The sequence below is a fragment of the Euprymna scolopes genome, chromosome 42, assembly GCF_053919585.1.
Source record: "Euprymna scolopes isolate OS-2025 chromosome 42, ASM5391958v1, whole genome shotgun sequence".
NCBI classification, from domain to species: Eukaryota; Metazoa; Mollusca; class Cephalopoda; order Sepiida; family Sepiolidae; genus Euprymna; species Euprymna scolopes.
Window position 1 is genome coordinate 68,829,857 of NC_136523.1, and position 15,811 is coordinate 68,845,667.

The 15,811-nt window shown below is 42.2% G+C and overlaps 1 protein-coding gene across 1 annotated transcript; it reads right to left on the reverse strand.

Annotated features, from left to right (window-relative positions):
- Positions 1 to 2,397: 2,397 nt before the first annotated feature.
- On the reverse strand, positions 2,398 to 3,433 carry LOC145267199 (uncharacterized). Its single transcript, XM_080123264.1, has 2 exons — positions 3,344 to 3,433; positions 2,398 to 3,015 (listed from the first exon to the last, which is right to left on the reverse strand). Exons 1-2 carry the CDS (start codon positions 3,431 to 3,433, stop codon positions 2,398 to 2,400), a joined length of 708 nt encoding a protein of 235 aa, XP_079979390.1.
- Between the last annotated feature and the right edge of the window lie 12,378 nt (positions 3,434 to 15,811).

Consider the following 15,811-nt stretch of genomic DNA (forward strand, 5'->3'; position numbering starts at 1 on the left):
TTACTTTTTCATAATCGATATATATATATATATATATATATATATATATATATATATATAAGGGGATTATTCATTAATACAATAAAGATAAAAGAAAAGAAAACAGTGGTCGTTGTAATGTAGATATATAATAAGCTCGATAGGCATATATATCCTAAAGCTATTTTAATATTGAGTAAGATGATTGATAATTTATAATTAAAATTAAAAATCAGTTTCACAAGGAAGAACAAACAAAATCAATAAATTGTACAATTTATTGATTTTGTTTCTTCTTTGTGAAACTGATTTTTAATTTTAATTACAAATTATCAACCATCTTAATATATATATATATATATATATATATATATATATATATATATATATATATTGTGAGAAATTCTCTCACGTTGGTTTTATCCTCGTCGGAACGGAAGAAAACCAATCAGAAATTACAACAAGCTCACCTTTTAAACTTCAACGTAAATTTTATTAAAGTAAAAAGATCCAAATTGCAAAAGATGTATCACTTTTAGCTGCCATACTGGTCATAAAAAGTCATACACTTTCCATACGGAGGCAGAGGTTATGAAAATTGTAGAAAAAAATAAAATAAATAAAATAAGCAGCTACTTTTCAAATTCTGAGATTAAAAATCCAAATTTTAAATGTTTAATTTTTCATCTTTTGTATTTTGAAGTGTGAAATCCGTTAAATATTTTATTATTAATTATTATTTTTCAGATTAGCATAAAAAATTCTTTCATTATTGTAAGAATTGTGTAAAGCGGGATATTCCGGCTCATGGCGAACTCAATACAAATGGCCGCGCCTATGGTCATAGTTTATGGACGTCAAGGGAGATTACTCTGATTGCCTTCTGCCCAAGGGAAATCACTCTGGTTGTAAGAGACAGATAACTCTTATACATACATGCCTCGCCCACTCTTGACCACCAGATGAATTGTTGTCATCTTCATGTGCAGTAAAAAATTCATGTGACTTTCCATGTATTTGCGGTGATAAATTCCTTGGTGTTTTAGTTTTCTGACATGAAGGTATCCTTAATGGAAGAGGATTAACTAGGTGTGCATATTCTCCCATGGTATCATCAACTTCCATTTCTTCTTCATGCTCTCCAAGGCTTGGTTTGAAAATATCTTTATTAGTGGTAAGTGATCCACTGTTATCAGCAAGTCTGAGCATCCAAATACGAACATCAGTGCATATTGTCATTCCACATCATTTGTAAAACGCGATCCAGCTAAAATTAGCTTCCAGTGACCATCCCCACAACTCATGTTCAATTCACCCTCACATCTTCTGTGTTTCTGAAATAGGAAGTACGATATTCCTGTGTTACTATAGTTTGTCGCAAGTCCCATTGCCCTGTTCATTTCGAATGTTTACTGTGGGAGCCTTTTCTAGTCTCACATAAAAACACGCGTTCACATCTCAAGCTATATTTTTTGTCATATACATATGCACACACAAACATATGCACACATGTACACACAAGTAGATATATTAACGTTCGCATACATACACTCACATTCACGTGTATACACACACACGCTAACGTACACATATGTACTTACATACGCGCACACATATGCACACAAGGACAACGTCACTTCCCCTTTCAAAGGAAATCCACACATGCACAAAAGACCACCGGAAACAATTATAAAAGCAAGAGCAATAAGAAGCATCTGTAGAATATTGCTAGGGTGAGCCAGCTAATCCAATGAAGATGTTGTGCTGAATGGATGCGATAATTGACAGAGTGTAGTTTCTGGCAGAAGTCTAGAACAGTAAAAAAACCCTGAATGCCAGAGCAGCTGGCATTTATAGAGTGGCACCTGCACCTCCTGGCATGTTTGGCCAATCAGGCGCCTCAAAATAGAACAATCCATCATCCCTGACTAATTGTAGGCTGGTCCAATGGCAATTAGCATACCACTAATTGCTACTGAATAAATATGTTAAAATTAGTTAAATGGTCCATAATGGTGGAGAGGGAAGGTAAGTGCATTCTTGATTCTTGATTCTACATCTCCCCTCCCCCATCACGTGGGGGTAACGGCCTCCGAGGAGGAATGAGCTCCTCACGGCCAGGTTGATTATGTGGGAATAGCCTTGCAAGTGGCATTGGTCTAGGAGGTTCGGTACTTCTTCTGAAGTGATGTTCCCGCCGGGTTGCTGTGTCCGAAGGTCAAATTGAGGGTCTGGTACAACAGGGCTGTTTGTCTCTGTCACTTGCGGTATGTGAGGTGGAGGCCCCTGGTAGCACGCTTGGGATGGGCTTTGGAGATGTGGGAGTCTCAAGTTTTCTGAGGAACCGCTGATTCCGCAAGGTGATTCTACCAGAGCCATCAACTCTGATACGGTACTGCCAATTGGGGAGGGCTTCAATCACCTGACCAGTGATGTCCCAGAGACGGTTGTTTCTTTGTAGTACGACCAAGTCCCCACTTTGTAGTGGGCAGAGAAATGAGCCATACGGTTATACATCTCTATGAGCCGCGTGTTGCGCCGAGACAGGGTTATCTCGCACTTTCGAGCCACGGCGATCCATTCCGGATGTGGCTTGTAAAGGGTCAGGTGAGAGGGGAGGTAGTCTCGAAGTTCCCTGTGGAGCAGAAGCTGTGCTGGGGATAGGCCGATACCCTGTATAGGGGTATTTCTGTATTGTAGGATGGCCCTGGCAGCCTTGTCGTTATCTAAGGACCCTTGTGGTCCTGTGTTGCCATCTACAACCCTCTTGGCTGTTTTGACAGCTAGCTCCGCTCGACCATTGGATTGTGGATAGGCCACAGATGATAACCTGTGCTTTACAGACCATTTCTCTAGAAACTGCTTGAATGGGGGGGATGTGAACGGCGGGCCACCATCACTGCTGAGTTCTTCTGGGGAACCATATGCTAGAAATATCTCCCGACAAATTGAGATGAGCCGAGAGGCGGTTGCCTGCCCTTGGCTTAGGTGGTACAAGATGAGCCAGCCAGTTAATCTGTCAGCGAAGCAAGGTATCTGTGGTCACCAATGTGGAACAGATCCATGACAATCTGCTGGAACGGCCACTCTGGGGACCGTGTCAATGTAATTGGTTCCCAGGGCTGGCTCGGTGCAATCCTTGTACAAGTCATGCAGTTCTCCCTGGTATTGCGGATGGAGGCATTCATTCCAGGCCAATATATGGATTTATTTGCTCGGGCTTTCATTCCAGTTATGCCCTGATGTGCTGAATGCAGGCAGCGCAGTATATTTCCTCGTTGACCTTTTGGAACGACTATTCTTCTGTCTAAGAGCACCAGGTCATCATGGGTGCTGAGGCGGTGCCGTACTTCCCAGTACTCACAAACTTTGGGTGGCTGTCTGGATGCGTCGATAGGGGTTTGACCCTGTTTTCTGTATCCTGCACTTTATTTTCGACTTCTAACGACTGCATCGATGAGTTTGAGATTTTCTTATGTAATATCCCAACATCAATGCAGGCTGCCTTGCTGAAATAAAGCCGTTTTATCCTTTCACAAATGTAGAGGGCTTGTTTGGTTGTGTGTCCCCCCACACTGAACGTCACTGGCAACCAACCCTGACATTCAAGAGTGGAATCTCCGACTGCTCGAACAACTTTCCTCGATGGGATCAGGTTGTCTATGGTATCTCAAGTGTATTGTGCCACCCAGACATATAGTGGCACCGCTGTCAGGGAATATCATCATGTTGGTGCTATTATTTTCAGGGATGTTGTTTCTCTTCCTTGGATCCGGATTGGGTGAAAATGGGGTTGCCGTTGCCTTTATTTCGGTAACTTGCTCTATTGGTGTGGACGAGTACTTCGTTGTTGCCTGATCAAATGTAATGTGGGAGATCAGGCTGTCCATTGCTGCCTCGTCAAGTTCGGCGCTTTTGACAGCAGCTCTGCGGCGTTCCTTCTTGATCGACCGGCACACTCGGGCAAAGTGGTTTGATCTTCCACAATTGCTTCATGTTTGGCCCCATGCTAGGCAAGATAGGTGGCGAGGTTTCATCCATGTTGACTGTTTCCACAACCGCTGCAATGGGGTGTTGACCCCATGTTGTTGTTGTAATTGCAATTTGAGGGGGGGGGCTAACGAGAGTCTGGGCTTCTTTTAGTGGGGACACGACGCTTCTCTGTTTTCGATATGTAGACATCCGAAAGGCAGATATGTCCAACATGTTGCTCATTGTAGTCTGGTCCCGTAGTGCAGACTCAAATGCCTCGGCATGGCAGATATTCTGCTCAAGTGATTTCAGTGAGCCGGCTTTAGCCAGTAGGTCCGTCTGGAGTGCATCATTTGCTATTCCCCTTATTAGTTGGTCTTTTATGTAAACGTCGGATAGGTCATAGCTGCAGCAGGGGCAAGAGAAGTCACAATCTAGTGCTGTCGCTCTGAGACAAATCAGGTACTGCTGGATTGATTCACTCTCAGTTTGGGACATTGATGCAAATGTGATACGGTGTACCATTGGGTTCACTCTCTGGGTTACCAGGGCCTCGATCGTGTTCAATAATCTGTCTGGATGAGTGGTAAAAAATTTCGAGTAAGTGTTTATGATTGCATTTTGGACCGATTCATCTGCACAATTGTACAATTGAATATTAGCCTGGTGTTTTGGCATGTCAGTAATTTTAGTAAATACCTCCCAATCAATTCAGAATTTCCTAAACTGTTGGGGTGTCATGTTGGAATGGAGCTGAGGGAGTTTGGCGGTTGGTGCCTTAGCATAGGCAGTCTGTGAGGGAGGGGGGGTCTTTGGCTTTTTCGAGGATTCGCATTGCTTCATCCATAGTAATGATGCCTAATTCCTTTAACAGCGATCTGTCCATCATGTGTAGGTGATCTGTGGTGAGTCTTTCTCTGGCAAATGTGGTGGCATAGATTTTGGCAGACTCAGCTGTAATCCCAGCTTTGAGAAAGAAGTCTTCCCAATCCTCAGGTTCTATTGTTCGCAGCGCCATGTAGAATATTGCTAGGGTGAGCCAGCTAATCCAATGAAGATGTTGTGCTGAATGGATGCGATAATTGACAGAGTGTAGTTCCTGGCAGAAGTCTAGAACAGTAAAAACCCTGAATACCAGAGCAGCTGGCATTTGTAGAGTGGCATCTGCCCCTCCTGGCATGTTTAGCCAATCAGGCGCCTCAAAATAGAACAATCCACCATCCCTGACTAATTGTAGGCTGGTCCAATGGCAATTAGCATACCACTAATTGCTACTGAATAAATATGTTAAAATTAGTTAAATGGTCCATAATGGTGGAGACGGAAGGTAAGCACATTCTTGATTCTTGATTCTACAGCATCTTTCTTTTCGGACCAGCTCTCGAGCTGAGAGGTTCGGCTAACCAGCCGCCTCCCTTTCGGGCACAAGCTAACAGACAGTACGTACACTTTATACGTTTTCTATCTTCATGGCCTGGATTGACTTTTTCTCATTTTCTCTCTCTCTCTCGCTATACTACAATTGACTTTCCTTCTCATCAACTAATAGCGAGAGACGCACACCAAACTGGATTGACTTTTTCTCATTTTCTCTCTCTTTTTCTATACTACAATAGACTTTCCTTCTCACCAGTAAACAGCGAGAGACGAACGCGGACATGAATACATGTTGTACCCTTTTCTTTTATGTGTTTCTTCACGAAATAAATTCTAGTTCGTTTAAATCAAGTAAACGTGTTGTTCATTTCTTCCTCAAAGCAATTAATTTTTCCTTTCTCAATTCAATTCATTTCACCTATCTTGTACGACTGAGGGATATATAACATACCTACAATATGTATAATATATCCACCAGTCCACTACAATACCTTTCTCAATCCTTTTTATTATCACTCTTTTCAATTCTTTAAATATGTGCTCCAGTGTTTTATCCTAATAAAACTTTCTGTTCTTTGTCTTTAATAACTCTCGTTCTTGTGAGAAGGCATACGACACCTGGTTCACAAGTCCAAACCAGGATCTAACCCCAGCAATATTTGTTGGAGTAGGGAAGTTAACGATGGTTTCTGTCATTCTTTTTGTGAATTTAACTCTGTTTGCTGTAACTAGAAACCCTGCAAATTCTACCTCCATTTCCAAAAAGGAGAACTTGTCTGAATTAAACACAGCAGTGATTTATATATAAATCGTGTGCCAAAACAAAACTTCTATTGAGTCGTCCCATAGGATGCTGTTGTTTATGCATCAGGTTTTCCTAGCCATGTCCACGGTGATGTCATCAAATCAATGAATGTAATCATCTCCTGATCCACGGTGATGTCATCAAATCAATGAATGTAATCATCTCCTGATCCATGGTGATGTCATCAAATCAATGAATGTAATCATCTCCTGATCCACGGTGATGTCATCAAATCAATGAATGTAATCATCTCCTGATCCATGGTGATGTCATCAAATCAATGAATGTAATCATCTCCTGATCCACGGTGATGTCATCAAATCAATGAATGTAATCATCTCCTGATCCACGGTGATGTCATCAAATCAATGAATGTAATCATCTCCTGATCCATGGTGATGTCATCAAATCAATGAATGTAATCATCTCCTGATCCACGGTGATGTCATCAAATCAATGAATGTAATCATCTCCTGATCCACGGTGATGTCATCAAATCAATGAATGTAATCATCTCCTGATCCATGGTGATGTCATCAAATCAATGAATGTAATCATCTCCTGATCCACGGTGATGTCATCAAATCAATGAATGTAATCATCTCCTGATCCACGGTGATGTCATCAAATCAATGAATGTAATCATCTCCTGATCCACGGTGATGTCATCAAATCAATGAATGTAATCATCTCCTGATCCACGGTGATGTCATCAAATCAATGAATGTAATCATCTCCTGATCCACGGTGATGTCATCAAATCAATGAATGTAATCATCTCCTGATCCACGGTGATGTCATCAAATCAATGAATGTAATCATCTCCTGATCCATGGTGATGTCATCAAATCAATGAATGTAATCATCTCCTGATCCATGGTGATGTCATCAAATCAATGAATGTAATCATCTCCTGATCCATGGTGATGTCATCAAATCAATGAATGTAATCATCTCCTGATCCATGGTGATGTCATCAAATCAATGAATGTAATCATCTCCTGATCCACGGTGATGTCATCAAATCAATGAATGTAATCATCTCCTGATCCACGGTGATGTCATCAAATCAATGAATGTAATCATCTCCTGATCCATGGTGATGTCATCAAATCAATGAATGTAATCATCTCCTGATCCATGGTGATGTCATCAAATCAATGAATGTAATCATCTCCTGATCCATGGTGATGTCATCAAATCAATGAATGTAATCATCTCCTGATCCACGGTGATGTCATCAAATCAATGAATGTAATCATCTCCTGATCCACGGTGATGTCATCAAATCAATGAATGTAATCATCTCCTGATCCACGGTGATGTCATCAAATCAATGAATGTAATCATCTCCTGATCCATGGTGATGTCATCAAATCAATGAATGTAATCATCTCCTGATCCACGGTGATGTCATCAAATCAATGAATGTAATCATCTCCTGATCCACGGTGATGTCATCAAATCAATGAATGTAATCATCTCCTGATCCATGGTGATGTCATCAAATCAATGAATGTAATCATCTCCTGATCCACGGTGATGTCATCAAATCAATGAATGTAATCATCTCCTGATCCATGGTGATGTCATCAAATCAATGAATGTAATCATCTCCTGATCCACGGTGATGTCATCAAATCAATGAATGTAATCATCTCCTGATCCAGGGTGATGTCATCAAATCAATGAATGTAATCATCTCCTGATCCACGGTGATGTCATCAAATCAATGAATGTAATCATCTCCTGATCCATGGTGATGTCATCAAATCAATGAATGTAATCATCTCCTGATCCACGGTGATGTCATCAAATCAATGAATGTAATCATCTCCTGATCCATGGTGATGTCATCAAATCAATGAATGTAATCATCTCCTGATCCACGGTGATGTCATCAAATCAATGAATGTAATCATCTCCTGATCCACGGTGATGTCATCAAATCAATGAATGTAATCATCTCCTGATCCATGGTGATGTCATCAAATCAATGAATGTAATCATCTCCTGATCCATGGTGATGTCATCAAATCAATGAATGTAATCATCTCCTGATCCACGGTGATGTCATCAAATCAATGAATGTAATCATCTCCTGATCCACGGTGATGTCATCAAATCAATGAATGTAATCATCTCCTGATCCATGGTGATGTCATCAAATCAATGAATGTAATCATCTCCTGATCCACGGTGATGTCATCAAATCAATGAATGTAATCATCTCCTGATCCATGGTGATGTCATCAAATCAATGAATGTAATCATCTCCTGATCCACGGTGATGTCATCAAATCAATGAATGTAATCATCTCCTGATCCATGGTGATGTCATCAAATCAATGAATGTAATCATCTCCTGATCCATGGTGATGTCATCAAATCAATGAATGTAATCATCTCCTGATCCATGGTGATGTCATCAAATCAATGAATGTAATCATCTCCTGATCCACGGTGATGTCATCAAATCAATGAATGTAATCATCTCCTGATCCATGGTGATGTCATCAAATCAATGAATGTAATCATCTCCTGATCCATGGTGATGTCATCAAATCAATGAATGTAATCATCTCCTGATCCATGGTGATGTCATCAAATCAATGAATGTAATCATCTCCTGATCCATGGTGATGTCATCAAATCAATGAATGTAATCATCTCCTGATCCATGGTGATGTCATCAAATCAATGAATGTAATCATCTCCTGATCCATGGTGATGTCATCAAATCAATGAATGTAATCATCTCCTGATCCATGCAATCCTTGAGAGGCTCAGCAATACCTATATCGATCCCACTGAACATAGTGGCATTCCGTGCAGCTGGAGATAGCAGCAGACTGTGGTATCCATTCCACGCATCTAGTACCGTTTTTCTAGTATGTGCTGGTATCGCTGAGACTTGATTGAATGGGGATGAAGTGTGATGCATTTCTCTCATCATTCAACTACCATCTGCCTTGGGGACCCATCTGTTTTTTGGCATAACCACCATTCTTGAACACCAAGTAGTCATCATGCTTACTAGTACTGGTTCTATTATCCTAGTGTGACATCTCTATGTCTAGCAACCTTTTTTCTTCCAGTGATGGTGAACAGGTATCGGCGTGTAGACTGCTATTAATATCATATCTGCAAGGAATTTTATTTGCAAGGATTTACCCTTCATTGTATACAGTGGTTGATATAGATACATGTTGAACATGCTTGAGTTGAAGTGTTCCATTAGCCATTGTTCCAATTCCTGTGTGTTGGCTTCTGTTAGCTTGAATGGGATCATCTCTGGTTTCTTCGCTAGGGGCTGTTTCCTTTGTTCTCGCAGAGCTGTTCTGTGGCAACAATGTTGGGAAATCGGAAGGCAAAAGGTCCAGGTCCTTTAGTGACGTTTTTCAACAAGTAAAAACGGGATGTGTTGTCTGATATGTATACTGCTTGTTGTGTTTCTTTTGATCCCACCCTTATGCTCAAAAACAGAACTCCCTTGATGTGTAGCCGGTTATTGATTATGCCTCTTATCTGGTGGGTGGGTGGTTGGTATCAAGTACTCATCTAGGTACCCGAGGAGTCTTTGAATCTCAAACCCAACCGAGCACGTCTGAACCCCTGTATCTGTAAACACTTGGATGGAATGGGTGAGTGCATTTACAGGTTTTTTGGCACCGTTTGAAGGTTGCATAACTCTTGGGCATCATAGTTATCTCTGCTGTAACTGAAGAGGGTAATTCTGGGCTAGACACTTGAAATTGCTTTTTATCCCACTCAAGGTGAAGCATGTTTGTTGGTTGTCTCTTATCGTGTCTTTGAGCAGAAAATTTATCTAAGGTACCATTCATAAACATAAATGACTCACCACTTCTCGATACTTTGCTTATAGCTTCCGTTCTGGACTCCTTAAATTTATGCCATACCTATTTTAGGTGCCCCACTACCCTGCAAAAGTGCTGGACAATCATTTTGATTCATTGCTCCTCCTGGGTGTGACATCTTCCCGCAAACGTTGCAACATTTAGTATATCGTGAAGTTATGGAGCCTTTGTCTCCTGGCTGTGTTGTTCATGGTTCGACCTTTGCGCACCAGATAGCACCAGAGGGTGTGTGGCATCGTTAAAATAGAGAGTTGACTTGTCTATTGCCTCCAGGCAGACCTTCTGCAAAGCAAAGCTACCTTTCTGATGCTTGGTATTTTGCAACCACGCTATCATCTGCCTGGCAACCATATCGACTGAATAGTTAACTTGCTGCCGGCAAGTTGGTTCGCTCGGATGCTGAATACAAAATTCACAAAATAAGGCTTGACCATGTAACCTCAATAAAAAATGAGTTACTGACTCACCCTCATTCGTTTTCATGGAGTGGAATTTCTGTCGGTGGATTTCTTTGTGCAATCATCGCATGACCACCAGTCATCTGATGAAGAAGGTAATCCTCTGAGGCAGTGTTGAGCCTTTCTGGCCCTAAGTTCAAACAGTAACCTGTTTGTTTCTGGTGTACAGGTCTTCCATAGTTTGTTCCAGGTAACAGCTGGGTCTTCCAATCTGCATATCTCTTTGTACCGCGTTGAGATGTCCAAGAATAGCGCCCATTTTTTGTCAGTTGTATCTAGTCTTATCAAGGGTCGTTCCATTTTTGTCTGTTTGCAATATGTTGGGATGACCGCAAGGCATTTCTTTCCTCAGTTCTATGTTTTCTTTCTGCAACTCAATGAGTTGCTTTAATAAAAGCACGTTTTCTTGCTCCATGGTATTTGACGGTAAATATATTTAATGTTCAATGCTTTTGTACAAGTTTTCATGCTTTACAGAAAAAACTGTTTGTAGCGCCATGTAAGAGTTGCATAAAGCAGGATATTGTATCTTTCGGGCTCGTGGTAAGTGAGCCTCCGTAATATGGGGGGGGGTCACCTCAAACACACAAAAAGTATTATAATTTCAGAAAGTATCTCCACTCCCATTGCGCCTACTCTCCTGCCCTATCTGGAATCGCCATGCACCGAGAAATGAAGCTCACTTCACGCGCACACAAGATTATGCGAGAACGCACGTAATAAAATGCTGGCCGCCATCTTTGTTTTTCCTTTTCTCAGTCTGAACTCACTCGCTGAGCACCTATGTTAAGACTTGTTTTTTCTTAGCTTCTAACCACATGCCTTCCTGATCTCAAGATCATATTTCGTAGTCTCTCATCCACTATGGCAGTCGCCTCTCTCTACTTGGCCTCTGAGGTGTCTCGTCCTCCCCCTGTTGCTGCACATTCTCCTCCATTGCTTCGCCTTCCACTGGTTAGATGTCGAGAATATGCCTCGGTACTCCATCCACCACAATGTTGTTTCTAGTGTTCCTCCCAGTCACGCGACCTCTACTCCATTGTATGGTGCAACACACCCCCGGTGGTTTCACCCATACTTCATCTCCGAGTTTAATGGTCCCTGTTGCCTCTGCCTCTCTGCTTGGCGGCTCAACCCTGGAATGTCTCCAGGAATATGCAACGTTGACAGTTGCGGAACCGACTCTGGCACTTGTCCCAATCTAGGCGACATATTATACCAGTAGACGGCTTACTCAGGTGAGGTGCCTCCTCTTTCCGCAACTGCCTTTATGGTGCGGTGGTTTCTCTTCACGATCCCATTGCCACTGGGTCTGTAGGCAGCTGTGAAAAATTGTTAGATATTCCATTCCTTCATTACTTCCGTCACTGCTACTGACTTGAATGCGGTCCCGTTGTCGGTTAACAACTCTTCCACGGGACTTTGCTCCAAAAACACCTCATCGAGGATTGCTGCTATTTCATTGCCTGTTCCTCCACGTAGCTTCTTCCATAGGGTAAATCGCCCGGGCCCACAGTCAATCATGGTCTGGTAAAGTCCACCCCTGTAATGGGTGACATCGCATGCCAGTCTCTCCCAGGTCCAACTCACCCCCAATTGACCAGCTTCATGCGTGCTTGGAGCAGGATCAATCGACTGACATCTGTCGCATGTCCTGACCACTTGCCTCACTCGCTCCTTGCTCCTTGATGACACTCTGGTTGACTTTCTTCACCAAGTACCACGTCCTCTCTACCCCCATATGGTGCAGATTGTGCAGCTCTCGCATGCCAACATCATCTAGATTCGATGCAACAACAACATCTTTCTTTGGCAAAAGCCAACTCTTCTTCACTCTCATGAGAGCATCTGCTCGGTTCTCCTCAGAAGTCACCATGTCTACGCGAAGCTTCAAACAAAACTCCTGCATCAGCTCAGCTAGCATCCCAAGCCTGCGCTTCACTAACATCTCTGCTGCCCCTTTCGTTTTTATCCTTTTTTCGCTTGAAATAAGGGACTTTAGCCAATCAAACACAGTAGCAGAGTCTGTTTTGATGCAGATGTCACGCAGTCCCCATTTCAAGGCCAGATTGACCCCTTTGATTATCGCATCTAATTCCGCTACATTGATGTGGCTGACATCGTTCTTCTTCCTTAGCCAGACCGCATCTTCTGCAGCCACCCCTCCAGCTTCCAAAACGACCCCTGATGCAATGCTGCTTGCATCACACCACACAACTCCAACCAACGTTCACGGTACGTTCCAGGTTCCCCGGACTGGGTCTTGCCATTCTGCTTCTTTCAGGAGCTCTTCCATCATGGCGATCGTTCTTCCTCCCACTTTATCATCCCATCCTCTTCCTTCGGCATGCCTCTTTATGTAGCTGCATGCTGGTCTAAGCCAACTAGCAATGGGGTAATGTCCGATCAACTTCCCGCATATGGAAAAAAGTTCCCATCTGTTGAGCTCTTGCTTCAGTTGCGGGATCTCGTTCCCCCTGCAAAACTCTAGGTTGCCCGACAGACCTCGTTTCAGCCTTAGCCCCAAAGCAGCCACTCCGTCTAATTTTTCAGCCGCTTTGGCGACCAACCCAAACCTCTTCAAATGAACCACCACCTCCTTGGCAGTTACCAGTCTCATTCACAAGAATGTCGTCTATGTATGAACTCACTGCCCCATCTCCTTTTCGCATTGTCTTCAGAATCTTCCTGAGGATAGTTGACATAATCTTGGGTGCCGAATTCAACCCGAACCCCACTCGTGTAAGGCAGTAGGTTCTGCCTTTGTACCTGACTAACAGAGCTTCTTGGCGATGTGTATTTGCAAATAGGCAGATTTTAAATCTACCAACATAGACACACTATTCATCTGCCTCCATTCTCTAATGGTCTCACTGCACACATCTACGGTGTCGCCTCCAGTATGGCACTCAACATGTTGGTTCAGCTCTCGGAAATCCAGGACCGGTCTTACTTTTCCTTTAGTTGGTTGCAGAATGGCCATCAACAGCAAAATGCCCGACTCAACGTCATCCGTCCAATGCAGCAGTATACCCTCCTCAATCCATCGGTCCACTTCTTGCTCAAACTCCTTTCTCGCCCCTCCTCTAAGCGAATTTGTGTAGCACGCCACCCTGTTTGTCAGTGATGGCGCTTGATGTTTCCATGCCCACTCCACCGTCCACTGCTCTCCGTCGAATTCGGCTCGGAAGTCGTGATCTTTGATCAACATTTTTCTTTCCTCCCCGGCCTTGTTGGTCCTTCCGGGAGCTTGCTCTGTCAATGCGCACTCAGCTAGTCCAAACCTCACGTTGTTGCATGTGATAGTAATGCCTCCAAGTCGGCATATAACATCCATTCCAATGATGGCTTGGACGCCAGGCACCAGATGATCGGTGACAATTGCATGGACCCTCATCCGGTGTTCAGCAATATCAATAGTGACAGTCTTCCTCCCTCGACACTTCACTCGCGACCCATATCCTGCTGTACCGTTGCTGTTGTCCCTCCAGACTCCGTGGGCTGGGTGCTCACCAAGATCTTTGCAGTTTTGAGCAGTTCACTCACATCCAGTGTCTCCACTCCCAGGACCTGCTGCAAACGTTTCGATATCTCTTCAGGGAACCCGGTAATGAATGTCATTTTGACTACGTGACTCGTGGCGTGTCTCCTAATGCCCGACAACTCAACCAATCTCCTTATATTCGTTTGCGTAGACATCAACAGATTCACCATTCCACCTCTTCTCCTTCAACTTATTAAAGGCTTCGAAAGGCCCCTCTGCAAAAGCTTTGATCAGTCGACCCTTGATGGTATCCGCGTCACCCTGATCTCGCTCGCCGAGCTCCAAATAGAGGGCCAGCGCATCCCCTTCTAGAAACAGTGGTATATTACTGCGGCCACATCGTCCAACTTTTGAATCCTTGCCACAAGGTCCACTTTTTTAAACCACGCCACCACATCATCGTCACCATTAAAAGGCTTAATCATGTTGCTTAAGCCAGCGTTGGCCATCGCCGAAATAGCTTGAGCCTCCGTAATGGGGAGGGGAGGGTTCACCTCAAACACACAAAAAAGGATTATAATTTCAGAAAGTATCTCCACTCCCATTGCGCCTACTCTCTTGCCCGATCTGGAATCACCCCGCACCGAGAAATGAAGCTCGTTTTGTAGTTTCCAGCTTCACGCGCACACAAGATTATGCGAGAACGCACGTAATAAAATGCTGGCTGCCATCTTTGTTTTTCCTTTTCTCTGCCTGAACTCACTCGCTGAGCACCCACGTTAAGACTTGTTTTTTCTTAACTTCTAACCACAGTAAGCTGAATACAAAAATACAAATGGCTGTGCCCGTCTCAGGTATTTTATAAAAGTTAGGGGAGGTTACTCTGATTGCTTTCCCGTCCAGGGGAGATCACTCTGGTTGTCTCTTATTGTCAAGGATAAATAACTCTTATGCAATTATTTTTACGAAAAACACAACTTTAAAATTTAAAAAAATAAATTCAACATGTTCATTTAGAAAGCAGAATTTTGTCAATATACCATTAAATAAGAATGCTTTGAAAAACATAACAGAAAAAGAAAAGTTATATATACTTCTGCAACTGTGGAAGTTTAAAATTACAATGATTGTTTCTGCAATTTGTCATTTACGTGAGTTGTCATAGTGTAATGACAGGGACCACAAACAAAAAAATATAAAGTTAAAAATAACATTATATTGAAGGTATTTTACCATAAATGACATTATATTGAAGGTATTTTACCATAAATGACATTATATTGAAGGTATTTTACCATAAATGGCATTTGGAATTAGAATTTAATTATTTAAAACAATGGCATTTGCCTGCTTGATTACAGTAAACTTTTATAATTCATGGAAATGTTTAAATAAATATTTGAAGAAAATTTTATCTGCTGTGGCCCGCCCCGCAGAAGGTAATTCTTGATTACCTGCAACTTAGGTCAAGAGAAAGAAACATTCACGGGAGATAAGAATAGGAAAAAGAAAAAAAAAAAGAAAAGATTTTTATTAAAGTGAAAGTCCTGATAGGAAAAAGTTTGTAATCTGCCAAGAGTTATCTGACAACAAAATCCTTGTTGTATCGTAACATTTTTGAAAGAGTAGAGCAGAGAAGTGGAGAGGGAGAAAGAAAGAGAGAAAAATAGATGTGAATTCACTTACTGAAGACAAAAGTTTGTATAAATCCTTTTTAGAAAGTGTAATACTTTCTTTTTTAAGTCCGAGTCCTTTTTTTTTTTTTAGAAACAATCATCGCCATCTCCTCATTTTAAGTTGTGTCTGTTCTTCGATTAGACTGCATTTACTTCTGTAGTTCTTTGCAGGTGGTATTTTT

Bases quoted from the DNA above. Each gene is read 5' to 3' on its own strand.
- LOC145267199 (XM_080123264.1), bottom strand. From the start codon at position 3,433: ATGCAGTCGTTAGAAGTCGAAAATAAAGTGCAGGATACAGAAAACAGG. The intron at 3,016-3,343 runs GTGAGTACTGGG...TGGTGACCACAG, and splicing joins CAGACAGCCACCCAAAGTTT to ATACCTTGCTTCGCTGACAG.